This window comes from Panthera onca, chromosome A2, assembly GCF_046562875.1.
Source record: "Panthera onca isolate mPanOnc1 chromosome A2, mPanOnc1 haplotype 2, whole genome shotgun sequence".
In the NCBI taxonomy this organism is placed as follows: domain Eukaryota; kingdom Metazoa; phylum Chordata; class Mammalia; order Carnivora; family Felidae; genus Panthera; species Panthera onca.
The window spans coordinates 126,521,520-126,541,345 of NC_138340.1; the positions used below are offsets into that span (position 1 = coordinate 126,521,520).

General features: G+C 36.8%; 1 protein-coding gene across 4 annotated transcripts in view; it reads left to right on the forward strand.

Annotated features, from left to right (window-relative positions):
• The window catches only part of ANLN (anillin, actin binding protein), a 47,237-nt gene that overhangs the window by 16,763 nt on the left and 10,648 nt on the right, over positions 1-19,826 (forward strand). The window contains exons 6-21 of one of the 4 annotated variants that reach the window (XM_060632875.3): positions 835-1,025; positions 1,304-1,411; positions 4,449-4,575; positions 7,636-7,746; positions 8,825-9,051; positions 9,762-9,907; positions 10,114-10,261; positions 10,886-11,021; positions 11,650-11,832; positions 13,114-13,240; positions 14,109-14,157; positions 14,250-14,306; positions 14,747-14,785; positions 15,055-15,076; positions 15,986-16,098; positions 17,256-17,309. In XM_060632875.3, coding sequence (XP_060488858.3) covers positions 835-1,025; positions 1,304-1,411; positions 4,449-4,575; positions 7,636-7,746; positions 8,825-9,051; positions 9,762-9,907; positions 10,114-10,261; positions 10,886-11,021; positions 11,650-11,832; positions 13,114-13,240; positions 14,109-14,157; positions 14,250-14,306; positions 14,747-14,785; positions 15,055-15,076; positions 15,986-16,098; positions 17,256-17,309 — 1,838 coding nt within the window. Of the gene's footprint in view, positions 1-834; positions 1,026-1,303; positions 1,412-4,448; positions 4,576-7,635; positions 7,747-8,824; positions 9,064-9,761; positions 9,908-10,113; positions 10,262-10,885; positions 11,022-11,649; positions 11,833-13,113; positions 13,241-14,108; positions 14,158-14,249; positions 14,307-14,746; positions 14,786-15,054; positions 15,077-15,985; positions 16,099-17,255; positions 17,310-19,826 lie in introns of all 4 variants that reach the window. The other 3 variants (XM_060632874.3, XM_060632873.3, XM_060632876.3) reach the window with 3 other exon arrangements.

The following is a 19,826-nucleotide window of genomic DNA, read 5'->3' on the forward strand; positions in this document are numbered from 1 at the left end:
GAGGGGCTGACAGAGAGGGAGACATAGACTCCGAAGCAGGCTCCAGGGTCAGGTCTGTCAGCATAGAGACCGATGTGGGGCTCAAACTCACGGACCATGAGATCATGACCTGAGCTGAAGTCAGACACTCAACCGACTGAGCCACCCAGGCGCCCCTCATTTGTTCTACTTTAAATGTACTTCATACTATTTCAAAGGAATACTGGTTTAAGACTTTATAGATTGAAGACATCCCTTGATAAAGTGAATGATCTCTAATTTTTCTTTTGGGAGAGAAGGATTTAATCCCTGGATTTTAGTATATTAGACTTGCTAAAAGCAAGATGAAATACATTGGGCTATAGAAATATAAGTAGTTGGGTGATCATGGCTCGGGCACTTGGTGGTCAGGGAGTGCTATTAATAAACACACTGTGAATCTCCAATCCTTTAGGATTATTTCCAGTTCTGATTATGTAGTTGAAAGGTTTTCTAACTCCCACTGCTCTCTTATTCTACCTCACCCCCCCTTTTTTTTTTAGAGAGAGAGTACGCTCAACCCACTGAGCCACCCAATCTACCAGAGCGCCCCATCACTCTATCTTTTAAAATTTTTTTAATTCTTCTTTCTTTTTTAAGGAACAAAATCTTATAAATTTTAGGACTTTGAATTAAATAGAATCGTATGGTAAATTTCTTTTTTAAAGCTATTTTCCTACTGTTTACTTTTCCAATGAGTATTCTAAATAGAATGAAAGCATTTTAGAGCCATTACTGGATTTTAGAACTTTTTCAATAGAAATGATAATTGTTATTTCTTCTAAATGGCCTCCAAAATGTGTGTGTTTTCTGTAGGAGGAGCAGGAATTAAGCCTTTCCTGGAGCGCTTTGGAGAGCGTTGTCAAGAACACAGCAAACAAAGTCCTGCTCGGAGCACACCCCAAAGAACCCCCATTATCACTCCAAATACAAGGGCCATCCAAGAAAGATTATTCAAGCAAAACACATCTTCATCTACTACTCATTTGGCACAACAGCTCAAGCAGGTCTGGCTTACTGCTTTTAACACTATTCATCATGTGGTCTCGACATAGGACCTAGAAATCCAATTATGAATTCTGATACCAGTCTTTTGACTGAGATAAATAGCATCGTGATTCTTTGTATCACTTATTTCAAGTTAGAAATACTTTGTCTTGTATTCCATGAATATTGTGAATTTTTTACCCTTAAAACTGAAGACAAGCAAAGTTTAGTAATGTTTGTATATTATTCTTAAGCATACTATTGCTCTCGTATCAAATAGAGCTTTTGATTGTTTTAGGAACGTGAGAAAGAACTAGCATGTCTTCGTGGCCGATTTGACAAGGGCAATTTATGGAGTGCAGAAAAAGGCGAAAGCTCGAGAAGCAAACAACTAGAAACCAAACAGGTGGTGTAAACAAGAAATATGAAAGTGAACCTGGTACCAAAGCAGTGCTGGGATCTAACTTGGTTCTGTTTGGTTGTAAAACACTTCTTTATCCCGTCCCAATTTACTGTGCCACCTTCCACTCATAAACTCCTTCAGCATGCATTCCAACTCTGCTTTTCTCTTGTGATGTTTTCCCATTCAGTGGAACTCTTAACGTATTCACTGATGAGCTACCTAAAATCAAATTTTAAAACTTCTCATCATTCAATTTATTTCACATTTCTTTTAATATTCTACTTACATGCTGGTTCTAAAGTGTTTCTCAGAATCTACTTATTTTAGTACTGATTGTATACCCTCCCCACATACCACACTTTCAGACTATCCATAATCCTTTTCAGTCACCAATTATGTCCCAAATTTCTGTTTATTCCTATATTATCTGCTGTCAAATTTCATTAATCAGCCTTCAACCAAGTCCCTTAGTGTAAATTATTTTCTGCTTCATTTACATGCCTACTTGTACAAAATACTGTATTAGGATATACTTTTCAGCTAAAAATAATAGAATTATATTTAAAGTGGGTACCAGTAGAAATAGAACTATACATTTAACCAGTATACTTTGACAAAGATCTATTTAATTGATTTTGTTTTACTAGTTCTCTTGATTAACAAATCATGTTTCCCAGGGTTCTGACCTAACCCTGTTTTCTCCTCATTTGCCCTGGGGCTTCTCTTCTCTGTCCTCATGTTTAGCTTCAGCCAAGCACACAAATGCTAAGGTGCTTAGCTATGCTGTGTTCACCTCTCTCCTGAACTCCTGGCCTGGCTAGCTAGTGTATTTCTCTCTGTTTTGCAGAAGTATATTCTCCATGGAGTCTCTGTTTTCACCTAGGTCTTTGTTCTATACCTCATCAGCTAAAACAGTCTGGGAGTTCTTCCTTGGCTCTTTCCTTTTATTACTGTGTCTTCCCACCTCCTCTTATTACTATATCTTCCCCTAGCACGCACACACACACACACACACACACACACACACACACACACAAAGACACACACAGACACACACACAAACACATACACATCATTGGATGTTTTCTAAATATGTCACAAGCTGCCTGTCCTCTCTGTTTTCCTCTGCCGTTACCTTAATCACTTCCAGAACTTTGTATTGAAAACCCTGCTTCTAGTCTGGCTGTTTTCCTGTCCACCTTACCCACTGCTGCCAGGGAAATAGTCTTATAAAGCAGATATTTGTGTATTCACTTCCTTAAAATCCTGGAAAGTTTTCCATAGCTATCATCAGAAAATGTCTCAAGTGCTTGGCTTGACATCCAGAATCATTCAGAATCTGGCTCCTCACTGCTCCTCCACACGTGTGCTTCAGTCCTGTCATGTAGACTATTTGCAGTTTCTCAAATGTATCCACGTTTTCAGATCTCTTGGCCTTTGCCTTGCTGTTCTGTCCGCACAGAGTATCTCTGTGGTGAGCTCCTACTTCATTAGGAATAGGTCAAACTCTAGTCCCCTCTGGAAATCCTTGCTTGGCCCTTTTCCTAAGTGGCCCCTCTTTTTTTTCACCATGTCATCCTGTATTTACCTCGACTGGAATACTTATCTTCCTGTAATTGTTCTACCTTTGCTTTCCACCACTGTCCACAAGGACCTTATCCATCTTTATCTGTGTTTTTAGTGCTTGGATCACAGTAGGGGCTCAATAAATTTGTCCTTGAAGGAAGGAAGGAAGGAATGTGCTAATGCTTCCCATCCATATATAGCAACCATATATAAGCAAGCTTATCTGTCATCTTAAAACCAAAACTACTCTCCTGACCCCTGTTTACCCCCCCTTTCTTTGCCTCCTTTTCATTCGGACTTTTGTAAAAGAGTTATCTCTTGCTGCTTATAATTTTTTTTTTTTTGTAAGAGGCTACTGAGATCACCCAGGTGATGGCAGGTGTTGGACTGGAGAGGCGGGATGGTGAGTGCAGTATAACCAGGGGGCGTGAGCCTAGAGGAGCAGGGGCAGGAGGAGAGGATTACTGAGAGCTTGGAATTAGTGTTAGAGACTGGAGAGGGGCTGTCCCTCGTGCCGTCAGGGTCTAGGGGAGAGAACCACCTTTATTACAGAATATTGTAGGGAAGTCCTGCCTTCACAAGAGAGCCAGGTCTGCAGCACAGCATTCGATAGTTTACCCTATGTTCGTGCATCAAAAGCTTCTTCTAATTCGAGAGACAACACGGTCTGAAATTACATCGGGAATAAGAATGTGTAGGTTTGTAAACTGGCCCTGCCAGTTACTAGCCCAGTGTGCAAGTTGCTGAACTCATCTGCGTCTCGGTCTTCTCATCTGTAAAATGGAGGTAGTAGCACCTAACTTACAGGGTTATTGGGAGGACTCAGGGAGGCAATACCAAGTGCTTGGAAAGGTGACTGGCACAAATGAGGCTCTACTAAGCATTAGTTGCTGTTATTCTTATTCTTACTTGATTATTTCTACTATTGCTTTAATCATAAAGCCTTTTCCGAAACAAACAATGAATGTTCCTCTTCCATTGCCTTTATAAATGATTAAAAAAAGACTCAGAGGAATTTCCTGTTTTTTCTTTTTCTTTCCTTCTTTTCAGACCTGTTTTTGGTTCTTTGTTTTCCTGGCCTTTTACTCCTGAGTAACCGTTTAGGGGAATCCTAATGCAGGAACTGTCAGTAGATTTTATAGGTGTGGGAGGAGATAAGTGACATATGGGGAATTACTTTTCTCTGTGTGGATTTCACTTAAATCAGTTTATCTAAAACTACTCTGATGTGAATTTTCATTCCTGCCTCCTAGTCTGTTAAAAGTTGTACATACTGGGAATTACCAAGAATAATGAACCAGCACTGAGGGCTTCTTGTGATCTAAACATGGCTGGGACCTTTCACATACATTGTTTTGTTCTGAGGAAGCTTATATAAAAGAATGATTTGTGTTTGTTTCATTTAATAACATGTAAAAATAGACAAAAAAAATCTATAGTTTTGAGAAATAAAATCTTCATTTCCTTTCTGCAGGAAATTCACTGTCCGAACACTCCCCTCAAAAAACACCAAGCTGTTTCAAATACCCCATCGCTTCCAGTAACGGAAAAGGTGACAGAAAATCAAACACCAGGAAAACCTTCCAGCACAGAACCTACAGGTCAGCATTTTCCACTTCTGCTCCACTTATATGTAGCTTTCAGTCTACTGGAGTTTTGGAAATTGCATTGGAAAGCGGAAATACTGCTTCAATGTAAAAAGATAGATTAATGTCTTTATTTCTACTCATTCTTTAATGTTTAGCCATGCAATATGCTTCTTCCGTAGTTCTCTTTCCAGACTCAGGACTCATGCTCTTGATGGGAGAATAAATTACTACCACTCTTTTTTTTTTTTTGAGAAAGATTCTGTAATATCTGTTGAATTGTAAAGTATGCATGCTCTTTAATTTAGCTCCTCTACAAGTGTTTCTACAAGTTGACTTCTTAAAACTAGTGTGCAAAGATGCATATACAAAGAGATGAATTGTAGCACTGTTAGTAATAAGGTGTAAATGACCTCAATGTCCATCAGTAGCAAACTGTTTAAATAAATTATGCTAAATCCATGTCCTCGAATATTATGTAGCTGCTTAAAAGAATACGGTAGCTTTGTATGTAATGACATTTAATATGTCAGAGACACTTAAACATTTTAGTTTTTTTTTTTTAAGTCTGGTGAAAAACACGTTACTAAAATTCACCATCCTAACAGTTTTTAAGTAGTAGTAGTTTTAAGTATATTCACATCGTTGCAGAACAGATCTCCAGAACCTTTTCATCTTGTAGAACTGAAACTGTACCCATTAAACAGCAGCTCTCCGTTTCTTCCTCTCTGCAGCCCTCGGTAGCCACCATTCTGCTTTCTGTCTCTATGAATTTGACTACTTTAGAAACGTCCTATAAGTGGAATCATATAGTATTTTTCTTTTTGTAACTAGCTTATTTAATTTAGCTTAATGTCCTCAAGGTTTATCCATGTTGTAGCTTGTGACAGCATTTCCTTCCTTTTTAAGGCTGAATAGTACTCCATTGTGTATATGTACATTTTGTTTATCCATTGTCTATCATTGGGTATTTTGGTTGCTTCCATCTCTTGGTTATTGTGAATAGTGCCGGGTATGCAAATTTCTCCTTGAGACCCTGCTTGGAATTCTTTTGATATATACCCAGAAGTGGGATTGCTAGATCATATAGTAGATCTATTTTAAGTATTTTGAGGAATAATTATACTATTTTCTGTGGCAGTCACACCATTTTACAATCTTACCAACACTGCACAAGGATTCCAATTTTCCCGCATCCTTGCCAACACTTGTTATTTTCTGTTTTTTTGTTTTGTTTGGTTTGGTTTTTTATAGTAGCCATCCTTTAGGGTGTGAGGTGATAGCTCATTGTGATTTTGATTTCCATTTCTTTTATAATTAGTGGTGTTGAACATCTTTTCATATGCTTGTTGGCTATTTGTATATCATCTTTGGAGAAATGTCTGTTCAAGTTCTTTGCTCATTTTCTAATGAGGGTATTTTATTTTTGTTGTTGAGTCATAGTTATATATTCCATATATTAACCTCTTATCAGATACACAATTTACAAATATCTTCCCCCATTCTGTAGGTTGACTTTTCAACTCTGTTGAATGTGTCCTTTGATGCACAAAAGTTTTTAAATTTGATGTAGTCCCATTTGTCTGCTTGTGCTTTTGTGGCCTGTGCTTTTGGTGTCACACCCAAGAAACTGACAAATCCATTGTCATGGATGTTTTCCTATGTTTAGGAGCTTTATGGTTTTGAGTCTTACAATTAAGTGTTTAATCCATTGTGAGATAATTTTGTATATGGTATCAGATAAGGTTCCAATTTCATTTTTTGCATGTGCTTATCCAGTTTTCCCAGCCTCATTTGTTGAAGAGACTGTCCTTTCCTCACTAAATCATCTTGGCAGCATTGTCAAAAATCATTTGACCATACATGTGAGATTTTCTTTTGTGGCTCTCTGTTCTTGTTCCCTTGGTCTGTGTTTGTGCCATACCGTTTTGATTACTATAGTTTTGTAATATGTTTTGAAATCTGGATACGTCAGTCTTCTAATTTTGTTCTTTTTCAAAGGTATTTTGTATATTCAAGATTTATTGAATTGAAGCTCCATACGAATTTTAGGATGGACTTTTCTGTTTCTCTAAAAAACGCTACTAGGATTTTGATGAGAATGCATTGAATCTGTAGATTGCTTTCAGTACTATTGACATCTTGACACTATTAAGTCTTCCAATCCATGATCATGGGATGTCTTTCCAGCTATTTGTGCCTTATTTAATGTTTTTAAGCAATGTTTCGCAGCTTTCAGTGGACAATTATGTCACCTCCTTGGTTAGGTTTTTTCCTAAGTATTTTATTCTTTTTGATGCTATTGTAAATGGGATTGTTTTGTCAATTTCCCTTTCAGATTTTTCTTTGTTAGTGTTCAGAAATGCAAGAGATTTTTGTGTGTTGATTTTATATCCTACATCTTTGCTTAATTTGCTTATTCTAACGGGATTTTTTGTGGAATGTTTATAGTGTTTTCTACATATAATATCATATTATCTATAAACAGAGGTAATTTTACTTCTCCTTTTCAAATCTTGATGCTTTTTATTTCTTTTTCGTGCCTATTTTCTCTGACTAGGACTTCCAAAGCTATGCTGAATAGAAGTGGTGAGAGTGGGCATCCTTGTCTAGTTCCTGATCTTAAAGGAAAAGCTTTCGGTTTTTCACTACTGAGTATCATGTTAGCCAGTGGCTTTTCATTTGTGACCTGTATTCTGTTGAGGTAGTTTCAGTTTCCTTCTATTGCTAGCTTATGAAGTGTTCTTATTGACACTTTTTTCTAAAAAGTGAAAAATAAAATGCATGCATAGTATGACGACCTTCTGATAAAACAAAAGGATGTAACATTTGCATACATACAGGGTAACTGAAGGGACAAATAGCCTGGTAATATTGGTGTCCCCTTTCTCTTGGTGGGGAGGAAGAGAGATGGGAACGTTAAGAGAGGACAGTTGTCTTGGGGGATTCTCTATACATTTTTAGATCTGAAATGCATAGTTTTATGATCAGAAAAAAGAATACAAAACATATCTTAACTGAAAAATTCTAGGTTCCTACATATAGTAATATGGTTTTTCTTAAATTTTTTTTTAGGTTTCACTGAACGTAAAATGACGAAGTCTAGCCCTTTGAAAATCACATTGTTTTTAGAAGAGGATAAGTCTTTAAAAGTAACATCAGACCCAAAGGTTGAGCAGCAGACTGGTTGGTTTTTATGCTTTATTTCCTATTAATTCTGAACTCACTAGAAGATATAATATATTGGTAGAAGCACATATTCAAATATATAATGTTCTGTATTTCAAAATGTCTCATGATCTGTAATATTCACTTTTTTTAAAGAATATTTTTAAGCTTATTTATTTTGAGAGAGACAGAGACAGGGTGAGCAGGGGAGGGGCGGAGAGAGAGGGAGAATCCCAAGCTGGCTCTGTGCTGCCAGTGCAGAGATGTGGGGCTCAAACCCATGAAACTGTGGGATCATGCGTGACGTGAGCTGAAACCAAGAGTCAGACACTTAACCGACTGAGCCACCCAGGCGCTCCTCTTTCTCTCTCTTTTTAAAAATTTTTTAACATCTTTATTTATTTTTGAGAGAGAGAGAGGGAGAGAATGGGGGTGGGGGGGGGGGTGGTTGGAGACACAGAATCCAAAGTAGGCTCCAGGCTCTGAGCTGTCAGCATAGAGCCCAACATGGGGCTTGAACTCACAAACCACGAGTTTATAACCTGAGCTGAAGTCGGACACTTAACCGGCTGAGCCACCCAGGCACCCTTCTCTCTTTTTTTCACTAGGAAATATTCTAGCTTCCACAAAGAGATAGCACTGTTAACAGTTACCTTAGGTCACAGATCCCTGTGAAAATCTGATTAAAGCTATCACTCACTTTCATAGGGAAAGGAAATGTACTGCCCTTCCACACTCTTTATATACTGTTAGGGAGGTTAGTGGTTCTTGAAGGTTATTTGGGAACCCTGCCTTAAGTGCTGTTAATATTTTCCTATTATTGACAGCCATGTGAAAAGGCATTCCCCCAAAAACAAAAAGAGTTACTCGAAAGAACATTTTTTTGTAAGTCTGAAGTTTCTGGCTATTATCTTGTTGTTCGCATTCTTAGTTAATATTCTTTCTTAAATCCAAAGTGTTTAGTCAGCTTTTGGCAGTTCCAACTTTCACTGCTTTGCTGTTTATTTAGTAAGCCCGTGAACGTTAGGTCTGCTCTGCTATCCCTTTAATTCTTAAAGGTCTGAGTCACAGAATCACCTCCTGAAATCTTTTTCAGAAGTGGTACGTGAAACTGAGATGAGTGTGGATGATGACGATGATATCAATAGTTCAAAAGTAATTAATGACATCTTCAGTGATGTCCTGGTGGAAGGTGAGCTGGACATGGAAAAGAGCCAAGAGGAGATGGACCACGCAGAAGCAGAAAGCGCTGAAGAACAGGAAGACGCACTGAACATCTCCTCCATGTCTTTGCTTGCTCCGTTAGCACAGACCGTTGGTGTGGTAAGTCCGGAGGTAAGAAAAGATTAAATGTCAACAGGCCCGGGACACAAAGAAGCAGCAATCACGAGATCCCCTTTTGTTTGAGTTGGTACATGGGGATTTGGCACTCGGTAGCCAGGGGGATGCTGGAACTCTGACGTCAGTTCTCATAAAAGAGAGCTTAAAATGCTTCAGTGGTTTCCTGTGACCTTGGATAAAATGCAAACTGTGACATGGTTTAAAAGGTCAGACATTTGGGCTCAAATCCTGGCTCTGCCGTTGGCTGTTTATTGGCCGGGTTATTTAACCTCTTTGCCACAGTTCCCTCACCTGTTAAGTGAGTGCCTATATCATGGGGTTAATATGAATATTAAATCACTAGTATATTAGTACATAGCACCAGACAGACAACTAACATTTATTGAGAGCCAACTATTGTTTTTAGCTATCACCCTAAATTGAATAGCTACAGTTTGAGAAATTGATTCAATTAGAAAAAGTTTTTAAGAGAGTTATAAGTGCAGGTTTTAGCTGTCTTTGAACTTTTATTCATTTACTATTTAGGGAACTTATTTTTTAGTTTGCCTTTGTTTTTATGATGCATCATAAATCAGTTGACTTATTGGATCTTCATTTCCTAATAATAGAGCATTTATTCAATTCCTCAGAGTTATCACTTAGAATCAGTGTCATCCATAAAATCTACTGATACCTGATGTGCTTCACTGCAGAGTTTAGTTTTCTCACCTCGATTGGAATTGAAAGATTCCAGCGTAAGTGATGAAAGTCCAAAGCCAGGGAAATTCCAAAGAACCCGTGTTCCTCGAGCTGAGTCAGGTGATAGCATTGGTTCTGAAGATCGTGATCTTCTTTATAGGTAAGCATGTTTTTCAAAAGGCATTCACTCACTAAGGGTCATAGTTTAGATTTATAACTTACAATGTTATTAATTCACCTGTATAAAACTTTGGAATGACTTTTGTCAGCCTCTCTTTTACCAAATGGCATTTTCCACATGTTCACTAAAAGAGAGTGCTCAACGTGTTGCTGGATTTCTAATAGAGTATACCTTATTTTCTGAAGCATTGATGCATACAGATCTCAAAGATTCAAAGAAACGGAACGTCCTTCAATAAAGCAAGTGATTGTTCGGAAGGAAGATGTTACTTCGAAGTTGGATGAGAAAAAGAATGCCTTTCCTGGTCAAGTGAACATCAAACAGAAAATGCAGGTATGTACTTCCGTGGAAAGGAGACTTGGAATGTTTTCTGTACTAGATCGTACACTCCTTAAGGACAAGGGCCCGGCCTTATTCATCTCCGTACCCTGAGTGAGTAGAACAGTGTCTGACACACTGGAGCTCAGTAAATCACTCTTGAATTCATTGTAACTTGAGAAAGGTCCTCTTTGTTGGGCAGGTTGGAAGCTTGTTTGATATAGCTGAAACATTTAAACACGTTGGTCATAAATATCCTTAAAGTATAACTTTCATTTTGCTCTTAGAGGTTCTTTGATGCTAAGGAAGTCATGTACAACATACATGTAATTTAAATAAAATGAATCAGATAATTTCTACATCTTTACTTTGTCGAACATAGCCCCGAGTATAATTTTTATTCAGTATGAGTTGAAAGTCTTTTCATAAGGATGTTTATAGTGTAATTTTTATAGCGTGTTGAATGTTTTTGGTGCATAGTCCAGACACTTGAACAGTGAAAGAATTTCATTTTGACTTCACTCTCTGGATATTTTGGAAATTATCCAACAGGATTAGTTACAACTGAAGTTTTAAATAAAGTGAAAATGGTGATAAAAAAAATGTGAGTTCTTTTTCTCGTTTCTTTGGTTTCCCTAGGAACTCAATAATGAAATAAATTTGCAGCAGACAGTAATCTATCAAGCCAGCCAGGCTCTTAACTGCTGTGTTGATGAAGATCACGGAAAAGGGTCACTAGAAGAAGCGGAAGCAGAAAGACTTCTCCTCATTGCTAGTACGTGTGATACACCTGAAACCATTCCAACAGAATTCCAAATCAGGACTTATTTTGTCCAGGATAGTTAGAAATCTCTATTTTAAAGAAAGGGCTTTTTCTGTTTTAGTTGATCTGTGTTTCTGTTTGTTTGTTTCTTATAACATTTGTGAATACTCTACATGTAAAATAAAATGTAGTTTGCATGAAAGGTGAAAGGAATTGGAATGCAGTTGAAGAAATGCAGTTTTGAAGTATGCGAAAAATGAATATATGAATGTCTCTCTCTCTCTCTCTCTCTCTCTCTCTCTCTCTCTCTCGTCTCTGCACCTGGCTATCTACATGTAGCTAAAAAAGTCTGTGAACTTTGTTGTGTATGTGTAGTGGCAGATGACAGGGCATGTTAGGGTGGAGAGATTATACCATACAAGAAAACTGGCTGCAAGTTCAAGCATTAAATTATAAAGATTTGGTAAACGGATGAGCAGTCAAGGTTTTACCCAACCACCTACCACCTGCTTGTACAAAGAAGTACTGATCTTGTCTTTGATCTTACGTACATTTGCCGCCTCAGTGCATTTTCTTGAATCGGTCTCATTTAGAGACAGATGCAGTTTTAATATTTGTGACCTTGCATATTTTTACATAGCTGAGAAGAGAACACTTTTGATTGATGAGTTGAATAAATTGAAGAACGAAGGGCCCCAGAGGAAGAACAAGGCTGGTCCCATACCCCCAAGTGAATTTATCGCATCCAAGGGATCAGTTACTTTGTCAGAAATCCGCTTGCCTCTAAAAGCAGATTTTGTCTGTGGTACAGTTCAGAAACCAGGTATGGTGATTTTTATTTTCACCGCTTCTAGATCCTATGTTAAATTATGAACTTACCTAGGCAGGAATGATGCAAATGTGAGCAAGTAGAGCATGCAAAAGAATGTGCAGCTTGTATCTTGGGCCTTTAGTTCTTCGATGGAAGATCTGTGCGTAAAAATAACCAAGGGAAAATTTCATATGTGGTTGCTGATCCACATGGTGACAGACATGGCTCTAACTGAAAGCAGGGCTGGTTAAACATAGCTTCGAGCATGAAGTATTTCCGAAGATGAGATGATCTTGACACGGCAGATCACTCAACTTTCATTATTTAATTTGTGGAAAGTATGGGGACATCTGAGAGAACCTATTTTACTTACTCTTTTCTGTTTCAAACCCATCCCCCAAATCTTGAATGATTAGTTGTAGAGGTGAAGATCACCACCACAGTGAAGATGGTTCTACTGAAATTGTATCGCCTTTGTCACTGTAGATTGAATAAGTATAAACATGTATTCTACGAAAAATCATAGCAACGTGGGTAAAGGAGAGTATGGCACCAGGATCTGAAAACAGGGCAGGGTAATTATAGCAAGCTGAATAAAGTTTCATTAAATTTTGGTGAAGTTATTTTAAGATTCCTTTAAATTTTCATTTGCATGGACCTTTCTCTGAGGGAAAGGAGGGCTAGACATAGGTGAGAAGTGAATTTGAGGTACAGGGAAAAGAAAGAATGGAGATCTTTAAAAGTTGAAGCATCATTGTAGGGAGGAGGTGACTTAGGTTCTGATTATTGCTGTTGTCTGATTTGGATGTGGTGTGGAAGAAATCTATTGGTAACATAGTATGTACCTTGAATATGTGGGTATTCAATGACAGATAGTGAAGGAACAGTTTATGTTTTTATTAGAATTTATCTCTAAGTAACTTTCACAGAAATGTAGTATTTTATTTTTGAAATAATAAACCCTAATTTTCTTTTTGAGGAATATACTGTCAGCTAAAGAATTAGTCAATAGGTAAAATACGAAGTCAGCAGAAATTGAGGGATTATGGACTGGCATTATTTCAGTTCACATAAATAATAGGAAGAGATCTTGCCTGATGTTTATTGATGATGATTATGACTGCTTATATGTCTTACTTAGCTTTTTGTGTCTAGAAAGTTGATTTTAGTAATTTTTACATACATTATATAAATTAGTCACAGTATTACTTTATTCCTTTGGTTTTCCAGAATGCTGATTAGCTAAATCTGATTTTGCTTGTGCTTATTATGTAATGTGATTACCTTTTGCAGATGCAGCAAATTACTATTTCTTAATTATACTAAAAGCAGGAGCTGAAAATATGGTAGCCACACCATTAGCATGTACTTCAAATTCTCTTAATGGTGATGCTCTGACATTCCCTACTACATTTACTCTGTAAGTAAATTATGCTTTTGCTGGTTCAAACACATTTTCTTTTAATGGGGTTAGTACAGATGGAATGTATAGTCTTTGAAATACAGTATGTTCATTCTCATGTGGACAAATAACTGTTTCAATTTGTTGGTTTAAATCTTTTACATGTTTCTGATATTTCTTTCCATTGTGTAGCACATTTCGTCCATGTGAATATATGTATTTAATGTTTTGACATATACATAAAACATAAATACATGCATAATATTATATATTATATAAATTAATACATACAGGGGCACCTGGGTGGCTCAGTCAGCTGAGCATCTGACTTGAGCACAGGTCATGATCTCACAGTTCACGAGTTCAGGCCCCATGCTGGGCTCTATGCAGACAGCTTGAATCTTAGAGCCTGCTTTGGATTCCATGTCTCCCTCCCTCTGCCCCTCCTCCACTCACTCACTCTCTCTCTCTCTCTCTCTCAAAAATAAAAAAGTAAATATAAACATATGTATAAGATCTAGACCTTAATATTTTATTTATGTGCTTTAAATCTTATAATGTACTTAATATTCCAACTCGGTGAAAAGATGTATTTAGTGTCACAAATTAATTTTGAAAATACAGTCAAAATCCAGCTAGAAAAAAATTGTTTATTAAAGACGTTGAATTGTAAAATACTGAAGAAAATATTTGACTTGTATTATAGTAAAAGTAGACTTTTCTTACCAATTTTTATGTTTTTTAATGGTTTGTAACTACTGCCTGTAGTTAAAAACACTGTGAATTCCTTTACTCTCAGAATCATGTAACAACATTAGTGGCATCATTTTTAATGGCATAAGTGTGTGTTTTCCTTACAGTTTTATTTAACGATTTATCTTCCCAGGCAAGATGTGTCCAATGACTTTGAAATAAATATTGAAGTTTACAGCTTGGTAAGCAGTGAAAGCTTTGTAAAATAACCAATATTATGTTATTCTTAGACATATTAGATCTTAAACTAATTATGCTTTGGGTTTGTGTGTAGGTACAAAAGAAGGAACTCTCAGGCCCTGATAAGAAGAAAAAGGCACACAAGTCCAAGGTGAGAAGGAAAAACCCAGGAAAAGGATCATCATCAGAGATAATACATATATCAGTTTTTAATTTCTCTACATTTATTTGACAACCAGCTTTTATAACCTGTTTAAATGTTTCTCAAGCCTTTCCTCTGAGCTCTTGCCTCACCAAGTTCTCGGTTCACCAGTACTTGTGCGGGCATAAGCCATGAGAACTTGTAGGGTGGTATTTAGCCTTCCCAGTCTTTGGTCTTTAGTGCTTTTTCTAACATCACTTAGAAGAATTTTACTTTAGCTCCAGCAAAAACAGGAATGACAGTATGGAGAAAGCCTTAATAGAGGACTCAAGTATAAATGTATTCACATTTAAGAATTATTTTCTATGTGGGAGTATCTCAAGGTTGGTTAGTTTTAAGCTCTGAATCATAATGTTTAGCAGTAAATACACTGTTACCTTTTCTTCTAGGCTATTACTCCAAAGCGACTTCTCACATCTATAACCACAGTAAGTAAATCTTAAAAAATTTAGCTCCCTTGAGAAATTTTCATTTTACCCACACGATTGTAAATTGGTTAACCATTTCTAAACTCTTAGCACTGTGGAAATCTTTAAAATATACTGGGGAGAAACATCTGATTATTTAAAGAGGAAAAAATAATATTTTCTGAAATGTAGCTTTTGCAGTATTAGAGAGTTTACTGTTTAATATCTAAATCTTTGTATCGAATAAAGGAAATAACTTGTGTTTCTTCTTTACACCACTTTTGTTTTAGAAGAGCAGCCTTCATTCTTCAGGTGAGTGGATCTTGAACTATTTCCAACACTAGAGTCAGTAAATGAGCTAAGCAACCACGCACGTGCTTTATGCACACAGGCGTCCTGATGAGCGTGCACCTTAGTCTCCTTTGAATAATATTTTCGGTGTGGTTTCTGGTAACACATAAGATTGCTGGGCAGAATAGCATGCTGTCAGATGTCACCATGGGCCGCCAGGCATCACGTTATATAGGCTCTAGCAGGCAGTACCGTATGATAGCAAGTCACCTGGCCATAGCTGCAGCCAGTGGCATCACTCTTCACCCCAACTTCTGTTGTTCTGTAGATTGGTTTTGTGCTTTCCACACTGTGGACTTGACCTCCTTTAACTTTGCTGATCATGACTGGTGTTGTATCGTGTCAGAAAAGCATCTTTCTAGTTCCCAGGAAGTTGTGAAAGGCATTCTCTAGAATGGCTTTAGGCCTGAGTTTTCCAAAGGGGATTAGGATGGAGCTGGTTTTAGTCCTTCCTTTGGGCTTCTGGTCTCTTCTTGGCACAAGAGGGTAACTAAGAAAAACTGCAGATATAGTCTCTGCTGCTAATTATATCATCCTAGACTAGAGCAATGAAGTCTTTTCACATCTCTTTTAGGAAAATTGCTTTTTTTGTTGTTGTTTTGTTTGTAGGAAAATTGTTTTATGTGCACATTTTTAAGTTCTGTGTCTTAAACATACAGCCATCCCAAAGGAATGATAAGGAATGTCTATACTGCCTCACCTAAGTTAATGTAAAGTACTTAACAGTTTTTTTTTCATTTTTTAAAAATGGAGGAAAATGGCAGTTTTCTCTGTGATGACTTAATTTAATTCTTTTGGGGTGAGGTGAAGAATTGTTACTTATACTTGCAAAAATCACTCTGGACTCACCTTCATTTCCTTTCTCTCCAGTCATGGCCAGTCCAGGTGGTCTCCATGCTGTGCGTACCAGCAACTTTGCCCTTGTTGGGTCTTACATACTGTCATTATCTTCAGTAGGAAACACTAAATTTGCTCTGGACAAGGTAATCCAAATGTATTTATTTATTTACTTTTAGACAAATTAGGTCAGTAGAAATGCCCCAACACTTTCAAGTATTTTAAACCTACATTCTTGATGTTGGAAGTATTTCTCTCTCATCTCTTAATAGTTAAATCTTCAAAGTAGTGTATAGTGATTTATTCTAAATGTTACTTCTGACCACACAAGTATGTATTACTTCTTGCATGTTAAGCTTACAGTTTTAACCATAATAACTTGCCCATTTGAACCAGTATTTTGAAATGAATACTATTTTATAGATTTAGTTTTGACAAGATAGGGAAAGATAGGTTAATTTCTTAGAAAAGTACTCATGAATCTAAGGGATTTCTTTCCCATACTTTCCTCCCCAAATTAAAAGCTTCATCATTCAGATCTGCATCTGTCGCTATTGAGTGCTTTTTCACCATAAGGTGATATGACTAAACTTTTAAAATAGCCAACAAGACCATTTTATTTATTTATTTAAAAAAAAATTTTTTTTAACGTTTTATTTATTTTTGAGACAGAGAGAGACAGAACATGAACGGGGGAGGGGCAGAGAGAGAGGGAGACACAGAATCCGAAGCAGGCTCCAGGCTCTGAGCCATCAGCCCAGAGCCTGACGCGGGGCTCGAACTCACGGACCGCGAGATCGTGACCTGAGCTGAAGTCGGCCGCTTAACCAACTGAGCCACCCAGGCGCCCCAACAAGACCATTTTAAAGAGTGGGAGAACTAGTGGCAAATTTTGGTCTTTGGGTATAATACAGAGGTATTTTTAAATATTTTAAGAGATTTTCCTAGTCAGAATATGGAAGTGAGGAAATATAAAAATTAGGAGGCCTGGTTCCTCATGTTGGCCCTGCTAGTAATTTCCTTTTTAACATGGAGCAAAGTCAACTCATTTCTCCAGGATCTTGTTTTCCCAGTGGAGAATATTAGGTTAGATTAAAACAATCCAACTTTAAAATTCTATGAAACATTTTTCTTTTAGTTGATAGACATAAAACAGACTACCTTTGAAATTTTGATTGTTGTTAATGCATATGTATTTTATCTTAACATGTCAACTTTTAAAACTTTATATAACTTTTTATTTAGTAATTCAGGTAGTTTAACAAATTGAGTGATCTTGGGTCTTTTATTTTGTGTGTTTTAGATAAATTATGATGTAAAAGAGCGAGAGCTACTGGGCTATATGTTCCAGGAAAAGGTTGCCATATTTTCTTTGCTTGAAACTAATGAGCTTAAAAAATCAATCCTTAATTTTTGGCTCAAATGTATTCATTTCACTAACCACTCTCATGTATTCTTGGTTATTTTAAATAATTAAGGACACGATGTACATTATTCTTTCTTTAGATTCTTGCAGATGGGTGTCTTTTTCTTTACTCTCATAATTCTTTAAAGCTTTCTTTGACAGTCCTCTTATTTTTTTCATGCATGTTTGGTACTTGGTCTTTTCTTCTATATTCTTTTTTTATGTTACAATTCTTTAAGATTCCATAGTCACTTCAACTTTGATTTTATGTGTACTAAAATACCAAATTAATAACTAAAACTAAAATGTATTCAGTATTGTTGACCTCCCCTATATTGAAAGAGCTACTATTGATGTTTATAAAAGTGGTCTCAATTGGCTAATAGGATTATTGCTATGTAGATGATGCTTTGTTCAGTGACTTTGAAATTAAAGTGTGTTTAACACTAAAATTGTACTAAGTATAATCATATGTTTTACAGGTTTTTTTTAGGATTTTTAATTTCCTTGCAAATATCAATTGCAGACATTCTGTGGGTATATAGAAATTTACAAAGTGCCAATTTCTACACGTGTAAGAGATTTTGTTAATCTTTAAAATGAAAGAGATTTCAATGAGGTATGTTAAATATAGACTGGTCTTGAGAAATGTTTTGGGTGCCATTTTAATTCAAAATATCACCCTTACAAATAAAAAAAAAAATGCCGATATTTTCATTCTTTTAATATCTTTGAAATTATGTCTTAAATAGCCAACCACATGATTGGGCACAAAATCAAATCACTCAATTTGGTTGTGTCTAATACTCTAAAATCTCTTTCTGAATCAAATACAATCACATGCTTTTGTGAGTGGCAGGGGGAAGCAAATATTTGTTCCAATAGTTTATAGTTGATGTAGGAGAATATTTAAAATAGTAAAGTTTAGATGTTCTTTAAATTGGTGAGAAAAATGGAAGACCTTTTATACTCCTATAATAATCCTATTTAATTGACTTTGAGAAAATAGACAAGTGACCCATATCCAATCAGATACCAGTGATATAAAGTGAGTGTTTGCTTATTTTATTGGTGCCGTGACAACAGCAATCATAAAGGTTATCTCTTAGGTCACCTTCAGAATGGAATTCCTGTTGAGGTTATCCCAGACTGTTTGCTCTGTAGATTTAGGAGACCACTGATAGCAATTGCCTTCTTATTTGAGGTTAAGTATGGCATCCTGGAATTTAAATTACGAATCTCCATGAGTCACAGGCTCTCAAGTCTTTTCTTTGAATAGAGAATCCGAAATAGTCATAGATTTTATTACACTTTCATGGATAAAGAGAAAAGGACATCCCACAGCTCATCTTTTGACTTAAAGAAACCTCATAGGTATTTACACCCTACTGGAAATAGAGATGGCAATTTACATAGTGGTGGGGCAAACAAATGTGAAGTAAGACAACCAGTTAGCATTGTAGAATTTCAAGGTTATAGGAGGAGTGATTAGGTGTGTTCTGCTGTACCCAAAGCTATCCTAGTCCTGGTGTCTGCCCATTGGGCCAGTATAATTATTAACAGTACCCCTTTCTCTCAGAGATCTCCTACTTTATGAAAAATTACAGCCACCCTGGTTGTAAGTTACATTTTATAGCTCTTAACAATGATCTTTGAAGTGAGCATATCTTCAAAGACCCCTTTGTTAAGCAGAAAACCGAATAGGATCATACATTTTCACAGGTTTCTACATTCCACAGGGGGTAGGAATATTGACCCTTTTGTGAATATTCTCAATTCACTCATCAGGACAAGCTTCTGACCAAGAATATTGTCAACTTTTCATAGCTGTAGAGAAAGGGTGAACATTTTCTTCTCATTTTTCGGAGATTCTTTTTACCGGCAGCATTCTCTGGGTTCAACGTGAGATTCTATTAATTAGCACTGAGAGCCTGAGGAACTTATAACGGACAATACGGAAAAGAAAAAAATGAGGGAATTTATAACAAAAAGGATCATGAGGTACCTTATGTTTTGATTCTACATTTTGGATGCCTTTTAGATTCAAAAAGTTAGAGGTTTATCTCATGGAATTAGTCTGTTGAAATCTGTCCTTTTTGGCTAAGAATTCTCCCATTACTTTATCTTTATTGTGTTGGAGGACTGAATTGTTGGAAACTAACCTTACACTCAAAAGACGCTTTTTACACTCAAAAGTAGCTTCTCTCAGGATTTTCTGATACCCTAGGACACATTTGCTAACAGGTGCACAAAATAAATCAAAACAAAGCACAGGTTCCCACACACACAGGTCAGAGCCATGGCGGCTTGATGCTGAGATACTGAGTGTGGTCCCCAGGAAAGAACTGGTGCCACTCTTGCTGTTTAGGGGTGCATGCTGCCTCCATCACAGCCACCTGCAAAACAAATGCTGAATGCTCTTTTTGCTTTTTGCCTTTTTTCATAAAAGCGAACATCCTCCTTGGATTT